This window comes from Eschrichtius robustus, chromosome 18 (genome assembly GCF_028021215.1).
Source record: "Eschrichtius robustus isolate mEscRob2 chromosome 18, mEscRob2.pri, whole genome shotgun sequence".
NCBI lineage: Eukaryota > Metazoa > Chordata > Mammalia > Artiodactyla > Eschrichtiidae > Eschrichtius > Eschrichtius robustus.
Genome location: NC_090841.1, coordinates 577562 through 602417, shown reverse-complemented (window position 1 = coordinate 602417; position 24856 = coordinate 577562). Strand labels below are relative to the sequence as shown.

The window sequence follows — 24856 nt, the reverse complement described above, 5'->3', positions numbered from 1 at the left end:
AAGGGACAGCGAGACCCCAGCAGATGTCTGGATTACCGGAGATTATCTAACACGACTGACCTTTACATACATATAAACATGCCATGCTTCCCTACACCGTTACCTTGAAATTCACATATTTTAAAATAAGGAGACAGATATATAAATTAAAATCATGTATAAACAGTTAAATCTCTGCTTTACATTACAAAACATTAGTGAGTATCTTTCCTACAGTTCTGTCATTTCTTAAACGCGTTCTGACGATGTCCCCACGGCTGCAATCGCCCAGCTGGCGGCCGGAAGATGAAGAACATTCTGACGTGCAGCTGGGGGCTCGGGAAGTAAGGTGGTCTTAATAGTACATGTTCTTATCCCACCAGCCTGTAGAGGTAGAAAACAGTAAGCTAGAAACGGAGGGGATTCTGTTGCACTAGGCAGAGTCCCCCAAATCATACTACTACTTACTTCCAGGGTAGAGTCTGATGGCAAGTTTCCGTACCTCGTCATACACCCAGATCAGAACAGCGTGTGGTACAGCCACGAACCAGTACTGAGGCCTGGGAGGGGGCAGAGGGAGGGAGGTGAGACCCGCGCACCGAGAGGGGGGCCCGCCCCACAGGCGGCCGAGCTTCCCGTTCACTTCCCTGCCTCACTGGGGAGAACGACTCCACTGTGTCACACAACGTGAAACCGCACTGGACTGTGGCCACTAGAAACAACGCCTGCCTGGGAAGTGATCCGCCGGACGAGGGTAGAGATGGGATGGTGAGGGATGGAAAACCCACCTCCTCTTCTGGAAAAAACTAGCAGGTCAAAGACTCAGACTGAATATAAAACCGGTTCCATTTTACCTCCTTCGAAAGACTTGAGGGGAAAGAGCCTCTGGAACCCTAGTGATTATTTAGGCCGTGACAGCAGGTCGGGGCTCGCTCCTCCCTCCCCACTGTTGAAGGGAACCTCACCGGAGCATCGTGAAGTTCAGGGCCACGATACTCCCGAGGCCGTAGGAGAGGATTAACGCGATGATAACCTGCGAGGCAATCCCCACCCAGATGACTTTATTTCTGTAAGACACAAAGGCGAACAGATTCTGAACTCCCGGGCTCAGCCCCACGCACCCAGCGCAGTCAACGCCTCACCATCCCGGCAGCAGAGGCCCGGGCTGAAGCACGAGGGTGGATGCCGGCAGTACCTGAAGAGACCCTGCTGGAAGATGGAATTCCTCCGGGTTTTCCTGATGATCAGATCTGCTATTTGCTGGATCATGATGCCAACAAAGAATGCTGTGTAGCCCGTCCATTCTAGGTATCTCCTCTGGTAGCTTGTCTGTCAACGGCCAGAGAAAGAGAAGACCATGAGGCCCCAGATGGAAACTTTAGGGAGGCATCAGCCCATTTCTGTAAGCCTCTACTCTCTTTCCCCCTCACCAAGACTGAGGGAGGATCACCTCCTTGTGTTTGGAAAGAAACCCTTCTTTCCTTTAACCTGGTGAGTAGGAAAAGACGCTAACTTAATGAATTTGGCCCAACTGTGGCACTGTCGGCTGGTCACTCTTACACACCTATCGCAAAGCTAATGTGAAAAGGTGAGCTCTAGGCACCTAACTCGAGAGATGAGCTGAGCCCCGACAGAGGCAAACCGCTGTGACCAAGGGGCCCGCAAGCCCTGTCAACCGAGAAAGCTGTCACCTGCTCTGTCCCCTTGCGGCCTTCCTGGGAGGGCCCCGCCCTTACCCACTCTTGTCCGTAGCTGTCTTCCAAGTCGTTGACGTAGCCCTTTTCCCACTCCACCCGGAGGTTAAGGAGAGTGCTGGGTCGAAAGCCCTCCTGTGCGTACACGGTGAAATATACAACAAAAGCTCCCAGGGCCTGCATGAGGCCTGAAAGAACAGAAGAGGTTCTGTAATGACTTCAGAATTGCCCCGACCTCATTCTCCTCTGGGTGCCTCCTCACGTCCCAACCCCGCCCCACAAGGCAAAAAGAATTCTCTGGGAGGCCCCTCCTCGCACCAATGTGCAGGTAGGAGTACACGGCAAGTGGCTTGTTCACCAGTCTGTCCTTCTTCTTGTGGCGAGGCTTCCTGTTCATAATGTCACTTTCAGCTTTCTCATAAGCCAGGGCGATGGAGGGAATCTAGAGGGAGAGAGACCCCGTGAGGCCCGGCCCTGAAACACTATGACAGAAGGGAACGTGGGCAGCACAGCCAGGGGCCGGGGCGTGGCAGTGGGGTTAGGGAACTGGTCTCTCCAGGGTGCAGGCCACGGGGTGCGGCGTCCGTAGAGAATTTCAGAATCAGTCTGCTTCTGATCATTGCCTTGCGCTTCCAGCTCTAAACAATGCTAGTTATAAAGCACTTTCCTCTGCTTCTGTCCTCTCCCGCTTCGCCCCGCCACTGACCAGTGGTTCTCTCACAGGTCCTACCCCCTGGAGGGCAGAGAATCTGCATTTCTAACCAGTTCCCCGGTGATGCCTGGAAGAACCACTAGAGTGGAGAAAATGAGCAAAGTTCAACGGCCTGGAAAGTGATCTGACTGCAGGCTCTGGGGCCTCAGCTCCCCACTAAGGTAAAGATACCCCCAGCGCCCTGCAGCGTGGAGGTGCCCTGCAGGTGTCCTATGAGACGAGGGAGGAGGCGGCAACTTGCAGGGCTATGAGTTCTGCTCACGGCCTGTCCCCTGTGTAAGCCAGAGCCACGGGAATAACCGCCACGAAGCTTTCTTAAAGGGATTCGTCCTAGAAGGGGAGAGGGTTTAGGTGACGTGACTGTAGGTCAGTGTGCAGCTTTACAGAGTGTTAATCATGGCTACTTCTTACTGTGTTTGGTGAGGGGCTTCCAGGTCACAGATTCCTTTACTTAACAAGGGGCGGCTGTGGGTTATCACTTCAGCCACTGGGCACCCCCAGCAGTACAGGGACTACTTTGGTGACATCTGCATCTTCTCAAAAGAAAAGGGAGGCGTGTGAGCCGAAACTGACCAGTGGCATGCTTTTTTGGAATGGTGAAGAACTTATGTCTTGAAAAGTTCTTATATGGAGTGCAGTGGTTTTAATTTTCAAACATATGACAGATCTCTCTAGTCTTTTGCTTTGAAGTGTGGTTGGTGGACCTGCAGACTCGGCATCACTTAAGAGCTTGTCAGAAAGGCAGAACTTCAGGCCCCATCACGTCGAGGTTTGAGACGCACTGATTTAGTGCATCTCTTGCTCTTGAAGGTAATGACTCTGAAGTTTCCATCACCTGGGGAAGTTATCAGACGCTGTTCCCTTTAGGGCTACTTACTATGTCTGTGCCCAAGTCGATGAACAAGATAGTAATGGTGCCAATGGGCAGGGGAAGCCCAGCAATGATGTAGATCAGAAAGGGGCAGAGCTCAGCGATGTTCTTGGTCAGGGTGTACGCGATAGTCTTCTTTAGGTTGTCAAAGATCAGGCGACCTAGGCAAAGACGTTACGTTTCTCCTTATAGGACTCGCTTCTGATTTCGCAGGTGGCCCCAGCCCTCGCTAAGACCCCTTGAGACCCCACTCACCTTCCTCCACCCCTGTGACGATGGACGCGAAGTTGTCATCCAGCAAGACCATGTCGGCTGCACTTTTGGCTGCATCAGAACCCGTTATCCCCATGGCGATCCCGATGTCTGCCTTCTTTAGAGCCGGGGAGTCGTTAACTCCGTCCCCTGTCACAGCGACAATAGCATCCTGTGGGGACACCAAGAGGAGGTGAGTGAGCAGCCTGGGCAGGGGCCACCCACTCCCTTTGTCTTGAGGCTGCGAGGTCAGCCAGAGCCAAAATGAAGGCCCGCTTTGGGTTTGGGGGGAAAGATTAAGGCAGGAAATCCCAGAAGCAAGAGCAACAAGCTCCAAACAAGATGTGTGTGAATAATTAAAACCAATGTGAATCCAAATTGGAAAGGAAGAAGTGAAACTGTCACTGTTTGCAGATGACCTGAGACTAAGCAAAGAAAATCCTAGACTCCACCAGAAAACTATTAGAACTAATAAATACAAAATTAGTAAATAGAAATCTGTTGCATTTCTATACACTAACAACAAGCTCTCAGGAGAAACGAAGAAAACAATCCCACATACAATCGCATCAAAAAGAATAAAATACCTAGGAATAAATTTAACTGAGGAGGTAAAAGACCTGTACTCGGAAAACTATAAGACACTGATGAAAGATACTGAAGATGACACAAACAGATAAAAAGATATACTGTGTTCCTGGATTGGAATAATATTGTTAAAATGACCATACTACCCAAGGCAATCTACAGACTCAATGCCATCTCTATCAAAATATCAATGGCATTTTTCACAGAAGTAGAATAAGTAATTATAAAATTTGTATGGAACCACAAAAGACCCCAAATAGGCAAAACCATCTTGAGAAAAAACACCAAAGCTGGAGGTATCACACTTCCTGATTTCAAACGATACCACAAAGCTACAGTAATCAAAACAGTATGGTACTGGCACAAAAAACAGACACATGGATCAATGGAACAGAACAGAGAGCCCAGAAACAAACCCACACTAATGTGGGCAATTAATCTACAACAAATGAGGCAAGAATATACAATGGAGGAAAGACAGCCTCTTTAATATATGATGTTGGGAAAACTGGACCACTTTCTCACACCATATACAAAAATAAACTCAAAATGGATTAAAGACTTAAATGTAAATATAAGACATGAAACCGTAAAACTCCTAGAAGGATACATAGGCAGTACACCTTTGATATCAGTCTTAGCAATATTTTTTTGGATCTCTCTTCTCAGGCAGGGGAAATAAGAGCAAAAGTGAACAAGTGGGACTATATCAAACCAGAAAGATTTTGCACAGCAAAGGCAGTTATCGACAAAACAAAAAGGCAACCTACTGAGTGGGAGAAGATATTTGCAAATGATATATCCAACAAGGGGTTAATATCCGAACTATACTAAGAGCTCATACAACCTGACGTTACAAAAATAAATAATCCAATTAAAAAATGGACAGAGAACCTGAATGGACATTTCTCCAAAGAAGATATACAGGTGGGCAACAGGCACATGAAAAGATGCTCCTATACCACTAACCATAAGGAAAATGCAAATTAAAGCCACAGTGATGTACCATCTCACACCTGTGAGAATGGCTGTTATCAAAATGACAACCAGGGATGTCCCTGGCGGTCCAGTGGTTAAGACTTCGCCTTCCAGTGCACGATCCCTGGTTGGGGAAGTAAGAGCCCACGTGTCTCGTGGCCAAAAAACCAAAACATAAAACAGAAGCAATGTTGTAACAAATTCAATAAAGACTTAAAAAAAGAGACGACCAATAGCAAGTGTTGGCGAGGATATGGAAGAAAGGGAACCCTTGTGCACGGTTGATGGGACTGTAAATTGGTGCAGACACTGTGGAAACCAGTATGGAGGTTCCTCAGAAATTTAAAGATAGAACTACCAGTGGATCCAGCAATTCCACTTCTGGGTATTTTTCTGAAGAAAACAAAAGCACCAACTAGATAAGATACATGCACCCCAATGCTCATTGCAGTATTATTTACAATAGTCAAGATATGGGAGGAACCCAAATGCCCATGAACAGGTGAATGGATAAAGAGGATGTGGTGTGTAAATATGCTGGCCATAAAAAAAAGGAATGAAATCTTGTCAGTTGCAACAACGTGGATGGACCTAGAGGGTGTTATGCTCAGTGACATAAGTCAGAGAAAGACAGATAGAGTATGATCTTACTTATATTCGGAATCTACAAAACAAAACAAATGAACCAACATGACAAAACAGAAACAGTCATAGATACAGAGAACAGGTGGTTGCCAGAGGGGAGGGTGGGGGGGTTGAGTGAAACAAGCATGCGGGATGAAGACACACTTTCAGTTACAAAATAAATGAGTCGCAGGGGTGAAATGTACATCATGGGAGACACAGTCAATATGTAACATCTTTGTAAGGTGACAGGTGGTAATCGAATAAATTGTTGTGATCATTTTGAATTGTAAAGAAATATCAAATCATTATGTTGCACACCAGGAACTAACAGTGTTGTAGGTCAATTATACATAAAAACAAACAAACAAACACATAAAAAAAGAGATCAGATTTGTGGTTACCAGAGGTGGGGGGGTGAGGGGAGGTGGAACTGGAGGAAGGGGGTCAAAGGTACGAACTCCCAGTTACAAGGAGTGCTGGCGATGTAACATACAACATTACAGGAAAGCTGTTGAGAATTCATCCTAAGAGTCCCCATCACAGGAAAAATTTTTTTTTTTCTTTTTAATTTTGTATCTATATGAGACGGCTGTTCATTAAACTTACTGTGATAATCACTTCATGACATACGCAAGTCAGATCACTATGCTGCACCCCTTAAACTTATACAGTGCTGTGTGTTGATTAGATCTCGACAAAACTGGAAGGAAACAACCCAGTGTGTGTGCAGGCGACAGTGGGCACCCTGTCTTACGGCTTTGAGCTTTCTGTCCTGCGTCCACTCACATCCCCCATAGCTCCAAACTTCCCTGTCGCAAGGCCCTTGGGGAGCCTGCAGCAAGGCCCCAAAGTGAGCAGACAGCCAGCCCCGACGGGTGGAGATGTGGGGTGGTGAGGATGGGGGCCCAGTGCTCAGCGCTGCATGCCCCCGCGGGATGGTGACAGACCTGGAAGGTTCCCCCCGCGCTGCGTCCACCCACCTGCCTCTGACAGCCCTCCACGATGATCAGCTTCTGCTGGGGGGACGTCCGGGCAAAGACGATCTCCGAGTGGTTGGCTAAGAGCTCGTCCAGCTGCGCCGGGCTCATGTCCTTCAGCTCCATGCCGGTCACCACAGCGGCCTTAGCGTCCCTAGAAGGGCAGCAGGAACTGGCTGAGGCCCAAGGTTGAAACACTGTTCTGGGCGGGAGGTGGGCTGAACCTCTTTGATTTTACCTGGAACCCAAAGTCCTGACACCCAGTCCTCTGGTGGGATAACCGGGCGTGTGGGTACTGGGGATACTTTGGTCTTATTTCAAGACAGTGAACTAAGGCTGACAAATAAGGCATTTCCTTGCGTCACTCAACAGTAGGAAAAAGCCAATTAGCCATTTCCTTCCAGGAATGTGTGAGAGGTGGTACTTCCTGGGGCAATGCTTTACTCAACAAGTAAAAGGAGGGTAAAAAAAAACTGCCTGTTTGTATGTTTTGGGTCCTGGAATCCAGCGTATGCCTAAACACATGGGTAACAATTCTTTATTGTTGTTTATTTCCTATTTATAGTGTCTGCTATGCCATGAGCTATGCAGGGAGAAAAGTTTACTGAGGTCTTCTTTGAGGAAAGCTTTTATCTGCTGACTATAAAAGTGAGGTTCTAGAAACTATTGAGTGTGCAGATCTGACTGTGCTGTCCCCTGTGAACACTCTCCCGAGGCTTCCGCTGTGCTTTGAGCAGACCCCGGAATCCCTACTCGGTCTGCAGTGCTTTGAGCAGACCCCGGAATCCCCACTCGGTCTGCAGGGCTGGGTGCAGCCCGTGCTGTCTGTCCCCTCTGACTCTTGCCCGCAGCCCACTGGGCTTCTCAGTTCTGAGCCCCCCGACTCTCCATGCAAAGGCCTCACATGTCCTGCTACATCGACTTCCCTTCCCTTGGCGAACACTCCACATTTCAGCCTTCTAATCTCAGCTTAAATATCCTTAAGTACAAAACACTGCATGCCTTTTTCATTCTTAAAGTTCTGAGCTTTTCTTCTTTTTTTTTAGGTCTGTTCTTTCCTATCGGTGCTAAATATTGGAATTCTAGCACTTGACTCAAACTACAGGTCTTCCTATATTCTGGTAAGAAAACGTGTATATATGGGGCTTCCCTGGTGGCACAGTGGTTAAGAATCCGCCTGCCAGTGCAGGGGACACAGGTTCGAGCCCTGGTACGGGAAGATCCCACATGCCGCGGAGCAACTAAGCCCGCGAGCCACAATTACTGAGCCTGCGCTCTAGAGCCTGCAAGCCACAACTACTGAGCTCGTGTGCCACAACTACTGAAGCCCGCACCGCTAGAGCCCGTGCTCTGCAACAAGAGAAGCCACCGCAATGAGAAGCCCATGCACCGCAACAAAGAGTAGCCCCTGCTCGCCACAACTAGAGAAAGCCCGCGCACAGCAATGAAGACCTGATGCAGCCAAAAATAAATAAATAAAAAAGTAAATAAATAAGTTTATTAAAAAAAAAAAAAATATATATATATATAAATAAAAGTAAGTTAAGAAAGAAAGGGTGTTTCCTTTCCCCCCAGAGCTGCAAAAAGAGTTATTCTATGATCATGAAGCTGGAGTTGATAAAGTGGACAATTGAAAACATTCACAAAGCATACACCCCTCTCTCCTGTGTGGTAACTTGTAGGAAAAAGTATAATCCTACTATTTAAAAAATCCAAACAGATAAACAAAAGCTCCAAACCTGTCTTCATAGATGAATGCTATTTACACAAAGGAGCAGTGGAAGACCCTTAGACTTCAGATATTGCTGCTGTGCCCAGAGGCTGTTCAACTGTTTGGTTGTCTTAACTGGTAATTTGTTGCCCTGGTAGTAACTCACTACCTGACAGCTCTGTGTTCCTAAAAGGCATAAATGCTTGGGTAAACTAGAAGAGGTTCTTTGGTTTTTCCCTTTTTTCCCCACATGCATGAAAGTATAATAAAGCCAATGACACTAATTTTCAAACTAAGACTCTGGAGCCTTTGACTCATTTAAATGATCAACAGTCCAGGCTCCCACTGCCAGCTCCTTTGTCCCTGTGCGTCCTTCACTGAACTTACCACATCACAAGTAATTTATTTTTCTTCCCCTCTGGCTCAATGGAAAGCTCCCCAAGTGTGGGGAGAGTGTCTGGTCTGTTTCTGCTATAGCTCCAGTGTCTGGCACAGTGCCTGGTACACGCTAGGCACTCAACAATCATTTGTTGAAAGAATACAGAATAAATGGACAGATGACTGGACTAAAGGATGAACATGATTTAAAGAATTAGGAGACACAAGAAGAACAGTCTTTCCTTACGAAGCTTCCATTCTATTTACTACCAAGTAAAAAGCAAAGAGAAGTATGTTTCCGTAGCTACACATTATGAAGCCAACGGAATAAATACGCAAGATGCAGACTAGGAGGGCACATGGAACGCAAAGGGTTCTCAATATTCCTGATTATACAACTGCATCAATGGCTGGTAGTTTCCTGTAAAGTCTTTGCTCCAGTTTCTTCACGTTAAGTTAGGCACTGAAGTTTTCAGATCTACTTCACTGGGCTGAAATTTCATACAAGACATGCATCCAGGTAACCCTCATGGTATCAGTACCATGCCTGGCACATGTTCGGTGCTCAATCAAATTTTGAGGAAGGAATGGATACATACGTTAGAGAGTAAAGCAGCCTCGCATAACCCTGAGAGGATGTCTGGCAGGAAGGGGGTTTTGCACCCACAGCACAGCTCTTTAGAGGCAACAGGGCCCCGTGGCTAAGAACCTGAGTTCTGCTTGGGGGGGGGGGGGTTCCGAGCTCACCGCCTGTTAACCTGCTCCACAGCAACGTTGAGGCGTTTTGCAATGTCTTCCACTGTCTCACTGTTGGCGGAAATGATACCTACACTCTTGGCAATAGCTTTGGCTGTGATTGGATGATCGCCTGTAACCATGATGATCTAGGACACAAACAACGAGAAGGGCATGTGGACGGTGAGGGACTCAGGTACCCGGGCAGGGACAGCTCGCCATCGCCTGCTCCACCACGGCCCCGTACAGCACGGCTAGGGGTGACTATGGTTTGCCCTAATGAGCCGTCCTTGATCTTTAGGTCAAAGAAACAGCTGTCTTTGAAGGGCACACTGATCCCACTAGATCTACCCTTGCTCCTAAGCTTCTTACATTTCCTCCTCTGACATCCAGCCTTTCCTTTGGACATAACTTTATCTGTGAAAGGGCTGACAGGATGTCTCCTTGGGCAGCTTCACGACGCTCCACAGCCTTGGAATTCACACGGTAATGGAATTCATATTTTGGCTTTTATATCATGAGGGAAATGGAGTATGGAAGCTGGACCTCGAGATTAAGTAATAAAACCTATTACTGTCTATCACAGTCTAGGGCAAGATGTGACCACCTCATGGCACAGGGACACGGCTTTCTGCTCACTGCAGTTACTCTTGTGGTTTATGCCACACAGACACAATCACCTTGCTTTTATGGGACAGTTACTGAAATCTTAGTACAGTGAAAGTGGAGACTAAAAAAAGGGGAATTATGACATTTAGTTGAAGAGACCTAAATACTGACTCTCCCATGACAAATGTTCCTAGAAAGGGATCCAACATCAATGGAGGACTTGTTAATTCAGGAATGTGTAAGTCCCACCTTGATCCCTGCACTCCGGCACTTGGTGACCGCATCAGGGACCGTGGACCGAGGCGGATCGATCATCGATAAGAGGCCCACAAAACAGAAGTTGGAAGTGGGAAAGTTCACTGTGTCTACATCAAATGAATAGGTTGCTGGAAACTCGTCTGCTGGCAGGTAGAGATGACAGAAACCTGAAATGGGTATAAATTTGGGAGTCAATGAAACTAGGATAAGAAATGACACAAGAAAGAAGGAACAAAAAAAAAAAAAAGAAAGAAAGAAGGAACATTTTCATACACTCTCAGTCCTTTGTCCTCAGTCCTCAGTCCTTGTATTTTACCAATACTTTAGAGTTTAACCAGAACTGTTTAATTCCTTCAGTTCCATAACACATGTTGTTTTTAGGAAAGACATGTTTCATCCCCAAATAATTTACTCTGTGCGCATTAGGTTCTCTGTTATGTTCTGGAAACAGAAAGCCCAGAAGCGGACAGCCTTTACTTCTCAAGAGGTTGCAGTTTAGTGGGGGACAGACATAAAGAGATGAAGAGCCCGGAGCGTGGCAAGCATCACAGAGCAGGGCTACACTCAACCACCCGAGAACAGGAAAGACTGCGCCAAGGAGGTCATGTGAGCTCACTCTTGAGCAAGGAGCCGGCTGTTTTCCGGGGAAAGAACGGGGGACGGGCGGTGGGAAGGCCCTTTTCGGCAGAGAAAACAGCGTGTGCTCCTGCACAAACCAGGGAAGGAACTGGGGCATCAGGGGAAGGGCATGGTGTTCAGCCTTCAGTCACGTGTGAGGGAGAGGTCAAACGTGAGGGTCCTAGAGCAACTCAGACGGGCAGCAATCCCGCCTTGAAAGACTACCTGGTGCTGTGGGGCACTCTTCAAGCATTATCAACTCATTTATGTATTTTATTTGCTTTACAGACTCAAATGTCCTGTAGAAACACACATTCCACAGATTCCATCTCTACTGGCAAGAGCTTTCACGATGTTTAATGAGCCTTATCGTCAGTATGAACTTCTGCTGCCTTGAGCCCATCCATCACCCTGTAGTTCAGAGCTGCTGTTTCGTCGGCCCCCGATTCTCCCAGCAGAACATGTCCTGTGATACCCCTTACGTTGCCACTGACAGGCTTCTGCCACGGTGGCTGTGCTTCTAAGGTTCCTTCCACCTCTAACGCCCCCTTCTCTCAGTTACTGGCAGTACTTTTCCCCTAACTGCTCAGTGGGAAACGTCAACATTTTTTTTAAACTTACTTTTCCCCTCTAATTAGCTGCTAAGTCTTACCAATTCTGCCTCCACAAAGTCTCTGTGTGTGACCTTCACGTTCCCATTGTCTGGGATCAAATCGCTTTTCGCCTGAGTGAGGGCAGCACCTCCTGCTGAGACCCACTCCGCTCCTGTCCCCGCCAAGAAGGGCGCTGCAAGCCGACCTCCACACGACCCTTCTAGCCCTGTTTCCCAGGACCGTGGTACCTCGTCCACCTGCAGCCTCGACAAGGCGCGCGCCACTCCATCCGTTCCCACCGCTCTGTTCTGGCCCGCGAGGTTCCCTCTGCGTGAGTGCGCGCCCTACCTCCCTCCAAGTTCCCTCACTCAAGGTCCAGAATGAAATGCAACCCCTCCCACGGTAACTTCCCAGATTTCCCTGATCTGGAAGGGACCGCCCCGCACACTATCCATCACACAGTGTCTCTTGTACGTTGACCATTTCTCCTTTATGACTCAAGTGGACGCCAGAGCTACTCCGCTACATCACAGGCCTGTCTCCTCGTGTGCCAGGGGCCGGCAGAGAGCCGCGGGCCTCACGGGCGGGATCAGGGTTCTGCTCACCCAGCACGCGCTCCCCCAGGCCGCCCAGCTCCATGTACGCCGTGTGGAAGGCCTTGGCCGTGCTCCTGTCCAGAGGCTGCTCCTGGCCGTTGACCATGATGGTGCTGCACTTCTCCAGGACCCGCTCGGGGGCCCCTTTCATCACCACGAGGAAACGCTTGTCACTGGGGTCGTCTGTCTCGTGTATGGAGAGCTGCGGGGGAAAGGGGTCGAGCATGTTCAGTGTGGCGTCGGGCAATGACACCGTCTTTACTACTGAGGGCCTGAACTGGACAGATCTTTAAATGAGCAACACGACAAGATTAAAAACACCCCTTTCTCTGTTGGCTACTGGTCCTTGATCTATAAAGAACGAGTGTTCTCTGCAGGCGCATTCTGTCCTTTCCACTTTGTGCCCAAGCAATATGCAGAGAGCTAGACTCTGTCCCAGCCCAGGGGGACACCCTGAATTTGAATCAGGGTGTCTCGCAGGGGGAAACTCAGTCTGTCTCTCAAACAGAAACTGGCTGCTTTAGGGAGGCCAGATGCGCTGTCATCCTGTGAAACCTTCTGCCTTGAACACCATCTCCTGGGGCGACCGTGGGGTCAGAGGGCTGGGAGCTGCCTTGTCTCACCTCCTGCCTTGACTGCCCTCCCTGCAGACCCGAGCCGTCCTGCACTCAGGCAGGCACGTGGGCAGTGTCACTGCCTGGATGTGACAGAGGACGCGAGGGCTGTGAGGACGGCCTCTCATGCACGGGCCTCCGGGGGGACAGCTAAGTAACAGGAATCACAACTTTATCATCATTACCCTTTGACCTCACAATTCTACTTCTAGATGCGCCCTAATAAGATAATCGGGAAAAATGTGAAAAAATTTATAGACAATAATAAAGTGGCTAAGTCTAGACCTTATTTTATACCAGGTACCCTTCTAAGCCCTGGAAAGAATTTCAGGAAGTTGGAGTGTTTGGGAGAGAATGAGTAAGTTACAAAGGAAAATTCTATCACTTTGGGTCTACCAGTTGATTCTAAACCCGTAGTTTATAGACTTTTGGATATCAGAGATGAGTACAAAAAAAAAAAAAAAAAAAAAAAAACCATAGAGGGCAAACGTAAGGTTGCAGCTTTTTTCACATGGCCAAGTAGCGACATTAAAAAAACCAACTAACCAACCAAACCAAAAACCTCCATCTACTGTCACTATCATTTTCTGAAAGGTAGGGCATTTTAGCATTTAAAGTAGGAATAATAAATACTTTTATTGTGTATACTGTTCTGAGTGCCCAGAAATTAAATGGACTCATTTAATTCTCAAAACTGCCCTCAAAACTATGGCCATGGGTACCATGATTACTGCCTTTTACAAGGAAGGAATCTGAGGTGTAGAGAGTTCAGGGACCACTAGCCGGGGGCTGAGCTGGGACCTGAATTCTGGCCAGCAGGCCCCAGAGTCCCTGCCCTAACCATGCAGGACATAAAGGATAATCTTCTAAATTCAATACTTTCATCTCCATATAAAATTTTATAAAATATTGTCCTAATTTTCCAATTTGCCATAAACTATGGAAAATATTTTAATGGACCAGTCTCAGTTTGGGGAACTGCTATTCTAAGACTGTCTACTTTGTTTCCTTCGGTTGAACGATGCCCCAGAGACCCTCCAAGGTCATGACCCCCAGCCACCTTGCTTAGTGCTGAGTGTTGCTCGTGTGTGGATATAAAATGGCACTAACAGCATCCCAGAGGCTCTCTGGCCGCTTCTGAAGGACCCTCTCCTTCCTAGACCAACTCTCTAGTGGGGAGTCCCCTTCTCCCTCATCATTCTGCACACGAGGCCTCACAGAACCCGCTTTTCCTCACATCTCACACGACGAGGGAGCCTTCCCTGGAGAAGACGGAGCCCCGGGCGACTCTAAGTCTCAGTCACGGTTGGAAGGCCATCCTGCCCAGTCCTAAGAGCATGGTCCCCTGGGTCCGCCTGAGTCCTGGCTCTGGCCCTTGCTGGCTGTGTCCTGTTTCCTCCTTCTCTGCTGCCTAACAGAATTGTTGTGAGAAGTGTGGAAATTAGCACATGATAGCTATTGTTACAATTATTATTTTAGAATTGCTACTCATTCTATTTTCACTATGTTTTGAACAGAGATCGAATTTCCTCTACATTTTACATCATACATTTTGTTAGTTGTCTGTTTTGCTAACCATGATTTTTTACTGGTCAATCATCCACAAAGATGTTTGCTCCACAGTTATTTTCCAGTCCTAAATTCCTTCCAAAGAAAATGTGTGGGTGAGTGGGACTTCCCTGGTGGCTCAGTGGCTAAGAATCCACCTGCCAATGCAGGGGACACGGGTTCGAGCCCTGGTCCGGGGAGATCCCACATGCCGCGGAGCAACTAAGCCTGTGGCCACAACTACTGAGCCTGCACTCTAGAGCCCGCGAGCCACAACTACTCAAGCCCACACGCCTAGGGCCTGTGCTCCACAACAAGAGAAGCCACTGCAATGAGAAGCCCGCGCACCACAACATAGAGTAGCCCCCGCTCACTGCAACTAGAGAAAGCCCGCGAGCAGCAACAAAGACCCAACGCAGCCAAAAATAAATAAATAAATAAATTAAAAAAAAAGAGAAGAAAATGTGTGGGTAATCACCAGAAACTTGTACACAAACATGGTTATCCTATTTATATAATTTACTGTTATGCAAAGACCAAGTCACGATGCCCCACTCTCAGCTTTGGAGTCTACAGGGAATCCCACCTGTGCCAGCACCTTGGGCTAGAAACTGTCCTTTGTCCTAACCTGACTGCTGGGCACCCCTGGCATGAGGGGTGACAACTAGGCAAGGATCGCCCTTCTCTTCCTGAGCCACGGGGGAGAGGAGATGCCTATGCACTGCCCGTGGGGCAGAACGGGAAAGCAGTGTGGCGGGTGCTCAGTGGTCTTCACGAAGGGCAAGGCTTACCAACATGGCCTGAACTGAACTGCCCACACTCTGTGTTGTGGTAGGAAAAGCATAGACTCAGGAGTCAGAGGTGTGAAAACTGCTTGCGCCACTTAGATGCTTGTGTGACTCTGTCGCCTCAGCGCTTTCTAAGGCCTGTTTCCTCACCCTTCAGTTGGGGTTACTTGGTCCCACCTCACAGGCTTATCATGAGGATTAAATGAGACAAAGCACGTAAAGTGCCTGACACAGACGAGGGGCAGCGCCGCTTCTCCCCACGCCCCACCCTTCTCTCGTCCTTTGGGATGTGGCCGCTGCCCCTCCTTGGCCGAAATTACCCAGTGCGGGTGCTGGTGCGTCTGTGCGCACGTGAGTGTGCACGTCACACAGACGGATCACGCATGGGAACGGCAGGACCTTCACCGTTCTTTTTCTGTACTTACTTCAGGGAAACCTGTTCTGGGTTTACCAGACATCCAGGCCCTGCATCTCTGAGGACTATTTTTGAAGTCAAGTGTCATTCACAATACATATTAACTAAAGGATACTTACACAGGTGGAAATGCCGTTCTAGTGATGATAAAGATTCAGTTGTGACGAAACACTCACCTGAAATTTGTTGGTCGAGTTAAAAGGTATTTCAGCTACTTTGCGGTTTCTTTTCCTAATTTCCATCACGTTACCCAAGATGACCTCCGAGAATTTCAAAAGAGCAGTTTCTGAGGCGTCTCCAACCACAGCTTTCTGCGAATCAAGAGATAAATAGTTGCAGCACATAATCTGGTTCTTCTCTGATCATTTGCAACAAACCAACACGTAACCTAAGCTTCCTGTCTACTGGGGAGAGAAAAGTTACCCCACAATTGGTGACTGACTTAGGACTGTTAACTGCAGGGCGCCACCTGCTGGCATTAGGGGAGTTCAGAAAAGTGAGAGCTCTGAGAGCTGGAAGTTTCCATGAGAAAAGCACTTATGAACTAGATCTTGAAAGACAGGCGGGGAGACTTCCCTGGCGGTCCAGTGGTTAGGACTCAGCGCTTTCACTGCCAGGGCCCGGGTTCAATCCCTGGTCGGGGAACTAAGATCCCGCAAGCCACAAAAAAAAAAAAAAAAAAAAAAAAAATGAGAAAGAAAGACAGGTGGGTTACCTACAGAGAGAGGAGCAGAAGAAAGCCTTCTAGAAACCAGAAAGCCATGAAGGAAGGCACGTGTTGGGGAAACTCTATCGCGAGTGCTGAAGCACAGGTGGACATGGAGGATGTGGCAGATGTAAAGAACCCCAAAAGGCAAGCGGAGACCTACACTCGAGAAGCAGAAAATAGAGACGCATGGAAAGTTCTTGAGCAAAGTTAGATGAAGTAGTCCATCTAACTAATGAAGTATTTAAGGAAAATTAGTGGCCCGCAAGAAAGACAGGGGAGGGATAAACCAGAATCATGGAGGCCAATTAAGAGGTTGGTACAATTGTTCCAATGCAAGGTATTAGTGATAACAGAAATGTAAAGTTAGATATTCTGAAACAAGAGTAATAGGCCTTGGTGACTCACTAGATATTTGGGAAGGAGAAAGTTAAAGATGACTTCCAAAAGGATGACAAGTAAAATGGTTATGGCATAGAAAAATAGAAAATTTGGGATATTAATTTGGAGCAAGTTTGGGTACAGGTGGAAGGTGAAAAACATAATTTGTTGAGTGTCTAGCATGCAAAACCTCTAAGTGGAAACACACAGCTAGCTGGAGATGCATGGAGTTTGGGTGAGAAATTAGAACTGGAGATAAGGACTTGAAAGATACAGAGAAGTGATTGGCCAATTAATGAGCTGGCTGATAAAGAAAAGCGAACAAAAAATATAAGTAAGAGTCAATGAAGGAAACAGATGGCAAACAGAAAAGCCAGGAGAACACAGATTCAGTGACTCCTGAGAGGGAGAGGGAGGAAAGGAGGGGAGGAGAGAGAGAAGTTTCGTATATTGCAATTATACAAGAGCTCCACGCAGCCCAGAGGAATACGCTCTAAGACCCCTCCTTCTATTTCTAGCCGATTACATTTTAACCATCAGTGAATGGCATTTATGTAATAAGGAACCTTGGATTATATCTTCTTAGCTGGTAAAGAAGTTAGGAGAGTAACTTAAAGGCACATTCATTTTCTGGAAAGAGACAGAATTTTCAAAAGGCCCACATGAATATTCTGAGACCTTTTAGATTTCTCGAAGCTAGTTACAGCGAAAAAAATTTTCTACGGGTCTTGTGATTAGACTTGCTCTTACAGTATAAACCCTTCTCAGCTGGAGAGATTAAGTCAAGCACCAAATCAGAAGAGAGAAAGTGCCTTGGCTCTGGCTGCAACTGAGACCGTGCGCAGGGCCTTCACCTTCATGATGGGGATGCTCTCCTGTCCTGGTCTGAACTCAGCGCGGTTACACAGCGTGATGATCTTTGACAGGGAGGCCCAGGTTGCAGAGCTTTGATCAAAGACTTGATCTGGAAAGAAGAACAGTGGATGCCAAGGGTGCTGGGCTCACACCCCGAACAGCACTATTCACCCCAAGGCTGCAGACCAGCCCCGCCGCTGAGTCCGCAATGCAGGGCCCGGCTGGATGCGCCCGAAGACTCACTCGAATGGTCTTCACTAGTGTCCGCCACGAAGACCTGGTTGTCGAACCACAGATGGGCCACGGTCATCCTGTTCTGGGTCAGGGTCCCCGTCTTGTCTGAGCAGATGATGGAGGTGGAGCCAAGGGTCTCCACTGCCTCGAGGCCCTTCACCAGGCAGTTCTTCTTGGCCATTCGTTTTGCTGTCAGTGACAGAGCCACCTAGACGGAGGAGAGAGGGAGAGGCTGGGAGAAAAACCACCCTTTTGAACTCGGGTTCAATAACGTAGAAACAGGTAGAGCTGGACTAGTGTCAGCTATGGTTACAGATGCAGTAAAGCTGCATCAGCCCCAGTGACTGAGAAAGCATACAAAGCCCTATACGTGGATATGCCACAGTCCTTTCTTCTATTAAATGTGGAACACTCTTCTGTCCCTTTGCCCCTTGAGGAAAATGATCCTAAAGCACCCACAGGTCGCAGAGCCAGGCAAGTCACGTGTAATTACAAAGGGGGCCTTGGCTGTCATTCACAAGCAAGAACGCATAAGACGGACTTCGGCCGCTATTTGCCAACGGGCTTGTCCCAAAGGGCTACCTTGTTGCTTTGGGGAATCACGAAGCATTTGTTTCACTTTAAGAGCTCCATATTTAAACATTCTTTGCTCTCTCTGAACCCTGCAGATCTCAGAGGGTTCTGTTTGCCTCCAATTCTGTCAAATTACTCTCTGCTGGAGTCAGAGGAGACCTGGAATCAAAAACTTCTGTCTTTGCTCAGGATGGCGCCAGGCCACCTTCACACAGGACTGAAGATACGAAGCCCTCTTCCCCGCCTGTAGGGCCTGCACCGCAGAGAAGGGCCTTGTTCAAGGGTGAGCTAAGCAGGGAGAACCAAAGCTGAACCTGGACGTAAGCACAGGAAAGGGCTGAACTGCTCCGCAGGAACACACGGAAGGCATTTGTGTGTGTCCGTGGAATCTGAGAGGGAAGAGAAGCGAGGTAAAAAGTGTGCTCAAGTCCCTCAGCTGTAGAAACTGCCAAAGGAGTTTTTGTTTGTTTTCCTTTTAAGAACAGTGGAAATGTGGGGGAAGGTATCCGGCTTCTAGAAGATCCGTAAATGGTGGTTCAAGACTGTCTTATCTAGATCTTAAGGGATTTGCAGACGGATCTCCTGAAAACGAAAATATAAGTTTTCAAGGACAGTGCATTCAAATATTAACAAACCACAGTGCTTTTTGTCCCTCTAAGAAACAGTCTGTTCAGAATGTACCACGGTCGCCCCTGACGGAGCAGACTCAGCCGAGGCGGGCGCCCACCCAGCACGGCAGAATGGCACGTTAGCAGGGTCAGGGTGCGACCACTAGTAGCGCGGACTCACAGTGACCGTGGCCAGGAGACCCTCAGGCACATTGGCCACGATGATGCCGATGAGGAAGATGATGGAGTCCAGGACATAATACTTCATGGACACCGCGATGATGAAGAAAAGGACGCCGATGGAGACCGCCACTCCTGCCACGATGTGAACGAAGTGCTCGATCTCGATGCCAATGGGCGTCTTCGCGTTCTGGACCCCCGAAGCCAGCGAGGCGATCTGCCCAATGATGGTGCGGTCGCCCGTGTGGATGACCATGCCCGTCGCTGTGCCTACAGGTGGAGCAGACACTTTATTCCAGGGGTCCTCAGCTAGGAGGGACCACAGCCTCACGGACCTCTCTTTGGTGGCTTACGTGGCCAGTCAGCACGTGACATGACTAAGGCCAAACACCAGCTCTCTGGGTTCTTCAATTCCGCGTTTTCTCTTGGAGAAGCCTTTGCAGCAAGTGATGGTAAAGAGAGAAAAACAAAGCCTGAAGACGGAGAAGTGCTATGAGTGGAACATGCGGCCCCGCAAGCAGCTGGACTTACCTTCCAGACAGGTTGTGGAGAAGAAGCTGATATTCTTTGTCTCCAGGGGGTTGTCATGGGTAAACTCACAGGAGCGGGGCTGGGGCTCAGACTCCCCAGTGAGAGATGAGTTATCTACCTAGAAGTTTTGAAACAAGTTCAGGATCAGGCACCTTGTCCCTTCCCCAGTTACACCGAGACCTGGAAAGACCACAGCAAGCCAGCTGGTCATGAGCACGATCCTCGGGGTGCCTGTGACACTCACCTTACACCCCTGAGCAGACAGCAACCTGATGTCCGCAGGGATCCGGTCTCCTCCTTTAATCTCCACTATATCCCCCACCACCAGCTGGTCTGCAGGAACTGTCTTCTTCTCTGAATCTCGAATGACAAGCGCTTGCTGTGAAAGAAAATCACGACCCAGGCCTCAGATTCCCTCCTGGAATGATGGTGGCCCTCCTGCACCCTCCCCAAACCTCAGGAAGGGAGGCGCTAGGATCCACAGCTGTCAGGAGAGCAGAAAATGAAACAAAGACTTTTACTTGGGGCCTGAAGACCCTAAGACTATTTTTTCTTGAGTAGGAGCTCATGGAGATATTCCTCGACCCAGAAAATTCTGCCATGGGAGGGTCCAGCAGAGCGACAGCCCTGGGCCTGGCGGAAAGGGAGACCATTAAGGATGAACGATCCTGCTGGGAGGTCCAGGAAGACTCCTGAAGGTTGAGCCAAAGGGTTTAATCATCTTGCTCAGGTCGGGAAAACTTTAATGGAGTGAGTGAGAGAAGGCTCTCCACTTCCGAGCACAAAGGATCCCACCCGGAGTCCCCTCTGTCCAGCAGCCCTGCAGACCAGCGAGGCTGCGGTTTTCCCGCCGTGCCTACAGCAGTGCGCAGTCTCCCCAGAGGACCCCTCCCGGGTTCCTGTGGGCGGAGGGATGGGGGGCCTCCCATACTGAGAGCACTTTGGGGCAACACGCGGGGAGGCTCAGAAATGGGAGCAAAGAGGGTGACACTTAAAGAATCAGAGATCGGCCTCCTCGGTTCACGCTCAGCACCACCTGCACTGCTTTTGTCTAAACAGTTCACCAGCGCTGAGGCGCGGCCACAGGAGAGGCTGTGCAACGACTCATGTTCCTGCCCCGCTTTGCTCTCGACTAAGCACTTTTCTCTATCTTATCTCACTGATCATCTCAAAACCCTGGGGGGAAACAGGGGCTCCACAGAGATTAGGTCACTTGCCCAAGACTTTGCAGACAGCAGGGAGGGGGCCCAGACCTCCAAGCTCCTCCACTCCCCCAGCCTGATGCTCACTTATCTCGAGTCTCGCAGACACCACGGAGGGTGCCGCACCCACCTGTGGAATCATCTGGTGGAAGCTGGCCATGATGTTGGTGCTTTTCGCCTCTTGGTAATAGGCAAAGACCCCGGTTAAAATAACGACCAGGGCAAGCACGGAGCCCAGGTACACCTGGGTGAGGAGGATAGGCGTCAATCAGAAAAACAAGCATCAGGAATGGGCCAGATCCTAGGGCCAGGGTGCTCCACGGCCAGTGAGAGAGATGGGCAGTAGTGTCCTGGTGTGACGTGCAGGCCCCACAATTTACCCATTTGAAGTATATAATTAAGTGATCATTAATAATGTACACGGTTGTGCAACAATCACCACAATCCATCATCCCATAAGTCCCCTTGAGCCCACTGGCCATCATTCCCCACTCCAGCCCAGCCCTGGCAGCCACTGACTGATCTGCTTTCTGAATCCAGGGCGGGTCTGCTCTGAACATTTCGCATCAATGGAATCGTACAGTATGCGGCCTTTCGCATCTGGCTTCCTTCTCTCAGCATCATGTCGGCCAGTACAGTTTTGTGTTTCAGTCCTCCGTTATCAGCAGGCACAGAAACTCTCCACAGTACAGGGAGAGAACTAGCTTTGAGGAGAGAAAGCCCAAAAACACTTCACGTGGATATCGATTTTTTTTTTTCCACGTAGGAACTTTTGTGTTTCTCTCTCTCTGAAAAATTCATGCTCATACTGCCTCTGAGACACCAGAAAGTCAGATATAACTTCTGTTTTGCACTTGGGAAAATGACTGACTTTCTCAAACTCATGTGGTGACTGATCAGTGGTGGACCCCTGACCCCAGCCCAATGCTCTGCCCTTGTGTTACGGTGCTGACCCCTCACCGCCCCCCGCCCCGTTACCAGCAAACCCAGGAGGAGCCCCAGGGCCTTACGCTGTCCAGGGAGGAGGACTTATCGTTGGAGTACTGAATCCCATATGCGATCCAGCACAGGATGGCTCCTATCCACAGGAGGATGGAGAACCCCCCCACCATCTGCTTGAGGAACTTGATAATCTCCGGGGTTTCCTTGGGGGGGGTCAGGGTGTTGGGCCCATCCCGAGCCAGGAGCTCAGCAGCCCGGGTGCTGGAGAGACCCTGAGAAAGCAGAGCCAAAAGAAACAGAAATCAGACGTTTCCCCCCGCCTTGGGTTGGATGTCACATTTCTGCAGAGGGTGGGTAAGGGTTACTATGTCCCAGCTCAATCACTGCGCCACCCAGGGAGCCTCGCTTGTCAGACTCCGCCGTTCCCTCAGCGTGCCCTTCGGCCTCTCACATGCCGCCTCGGGGAGCAGCGTGGCTGCTGCGTGCTTTCCTACAGGTCTGCCTCCCCCGCCCACTGCGAACTCCTGACACCCAGGCATCGCCTGCTCCTCACACTGCAGGTGTCCTTGTTGACTTGAACAGGTGTACCCAAATCTCCTGATGTTAAGACACCAAAACTTTTGAGATCTGAGATTTGAATTCACAGAAGGAAGCCCTAGTTCTGCGGTGGGAGATTTTATGAGGCACATGGTGTGTCCTGCAGCCTTGTCCCTTTCCGGAGGAGGCCTTGATAAGACCCTAATACGTCCTGGGCACAGGGTTTAAAAGCAACCCCTGACCATGACAACGAGGAAGCATCCAAACCTTCCTGGGGTCACCACAGCTTCGCTGCGGTCACAGTCAAAGAACTGTCTGCGACCAAGCGCACAGCTCAGCGGAGGGCTTGGCCAGGGCTGTGGTTCAGACGGGCCAGCTCCTGAGGGGAACCAGCCCTGTCTCGCATGGTGGGCATGTGGGGGGCTGGCATTCTCAAAGTTGCAGCTTTAGGTCACTCATTCTTTTCCACAAACCCTGAGCACAGTCCCGGGATTCTCCTCCCTGTCACTGGTTCTCTGATGACTTACCGTAGTGATGTTTGTACCATATTTTGTTTCCAATTCCTCATTGCTGAGTTTGTGGTCATCCTGAAGCCCATGAAAAGAAGAACAGAGTGAATTAGATAATTCCGAGACTCAAACCCTAAGCCTTGACAAGCCCATGAAAGCTGGGAGTAGCACTGAGGAAGGCAGAGGGGCCAGGGAGTGTGGGATGAAAAGAAGGAACCTTTGTCCCAGGGGCTACTGCAGTGAGAGAAGAGAACCTCGCTGCAGGAGTGGTCACTGGCCAGGGGATTTTCTGGCCATCCCTGAATAGTTCAGACTTAGCTTGCCATTTACCACAAAGTAGCTGTCCTTAGTTTTTCTGAGCAAAGCAGTGCATTTCACCTCAGTCTGGTCTCCAGCACATGCAAATCCTAGCACACCTGTTGTCCAGGCACCAGTGATCTGGACACTTAACTCAGACCTGAACTGTGGGATCAGTGGAGGGCTATGAGCAGTGCCGAACCACTTCATGACCTGACAGCTGTTACCCATGCAGCCCTCACTGGGCAGGCGGTCTGGTAGAGAGAAGCATGCCTTTCCTTATTCCAGTACTTGAGACTCAGTTCACTGTCAGAGAAGCCCTCAGATTAAAAACCTGCCAAGGGGCTTCCCTAGTGGCGCAGTGGTTGAGAATCTGCCTGCCAATGCAGGGGACACGGGTTCGAGCCCTGGTCTGGGAAGATCCCACATGCCGCGGAGCAACTAGGCCCGTGAGCCACAACTACTGAGCCTGCGCATCTGGAGCCTGTGCTCCGCAACAAGAGAGGCCGCGATAGTGAAAAGGCCCATGCATCGCGATGAAGAGTGGCCCCCACTTGCCGAAAGCCCTTGCACAGAGACGAAGACCCAACACAGCCAAAAATAAATAATAAATAAATTAAAAAAAATAAAAAATAAAAACCTGCCAAATAAATACCGGGGCCGGGGGGGGCGGCCCACACTTGCTAATTTTGCCACAGAATCATTAGGCTAAAGCAGAGTTTCTCAACCTTGGCATTATTGACATTTTGGGCCAATAACTCTGTTGTAGAGGCTTCTAGCCACCAGCGCCCTCCCTTAAGAAGTGATAACCATAAATGTCTCCAGACATTGCTGAATGTTCCCTGGGGAGCAAAGTCCCCCTTTCCTCTCCCTTTGAGAATCTCTGGGCCAAAGGATAGAAGCCTCTTCCTGTGGCGGAAAACCCAGGGCTAAGTCTTCCTCACCCCACCTAGAAAACCCAACATTCAGGATTCTAAAACTCTGATGTCTGAAACAAAAATTTATACTGTGACTGGTACCAGAACCATCTCTTTTCTCAAGTATATGCAAAAATGTTTCATGGTACAAAAGAGACTTTTTGCTCTCTCCTCAGCCAGATCTGCCTTGCTCATTCGTTCATTGTACCAATATCAACTGAATATGATATTGCTGGGGAGTCAAAGGATTAAGACACAGTTCTGTGCACAGTACACCAAGTCCTGGGCAGAGAAAAGTTAAAGGATGATTAGAGCCATTGGTTCCATGGATGGACCTCAGACTTTAAGGGGCTGTACTGCACTATCCTCTCCTGCTAGCCCGACTCTGGGGATGAGAGCAGGGCAGGGTGTGGGAGTGAACTCTGCTGGAACAGGTGGCTCAGACCTGAGTCACTATCCGCCTGGGCCTTCAGAAGCCAGGGATGCTATAGTTCTCATCAAGGTTCTAACTTGCTGGAGGGGTCGGGATGCAAGGGCATCCAAGTATGCAGTCACAAATTATAGGATTCTTGTGAGAAGGCTGTGAAAAGAGAGGGAAAGAAAGATGTATCTCAGCAAGGAAGCAAGGGAGCACTTTGGCCAATACTATGGAAATTATTTTTCTGTATTATACATCTTCACAAAATGCTCCAATCTCAAGGAAGGTTATCATTGTAATTTACAGGCATATGATACAATGGATATATATTCACGTTATGATTAGCAATTTCAAGTAAGACTAGTTATGTCTTCACCCCTGACTGCTAGAGATATGTAGGAAATAAGAATGACTATCTCAGTCTT

The 24856-nt window shown here is 48.9% G+C and overlaps 1 protein-coding gene across 1 annotated transcript; it reads right to left on the bottom strand.

The window, feature by feature from the left end:
• Window positions 1–205: 205 nt before the first annotated feature.
• Window positions 206–21938, bottom strand: ATP12A (ATPase H+/K+ transporting non-gastric alpha2 subunit). The gene is made up of 20 exons (XM_068526319.1): window positions 21822–21938; window positions 20942–21055; window positions 19854–19988; window positions 19610–19727; window positions 19080–19348; window positions 17727–17925; window positions 17483–17592; window positions 15718–15852; window positions 12186–12378; window positions 10361–10536; window positions 9515–9651; window positions 6682–6832; window positions 3512–3680; window positions 3263–3417; window positions 1992–2115; window positions 1716–1861; window positions 1175–1308; window positions 945–1046; window positions 448–539; window positions 206–363 (listed from the first exon to the last, which is right to left on the bottom strand). The coding sequence occupies exons 1-20, from the start codon at window positions 21921–21923 to the stop codon at window positions 335–337; spliced, it is 2790 nt and encodes a 929-aa protein (XP_068382420.1). The 5' UTR covers window positions 21924–21938; the 3' UTR covers window positions 206–334.
• Window positions 21939–24856: the final 2918 nt, after the last annotated feature.

Bases quoted from the DNA above. Each gene is read 5' to 3' on its own strand.
- ATP12A (XM_068526319.1), bottom strand. From the start codon at position 21,923: ATGGTGGGGGGGTTCTCCATCCTCCTGTGGATAGGAGCCATCCTGTGC. The intron at 9,652-10,360 runs GTGGGACTTACA...TTTGTGTCCTAG, and splicing joins GCCGGAGTGCAGGGATCAAG to ATCATCATGGTTACAGGCGA. The intron at 3,681-6,681 runs GTGGGTGGACGC...GTGTCCCCACAG, and splicing joins TGGAGGGCTGTCAGAGGCAG to GATGCTATTGTCGCTGTGAC.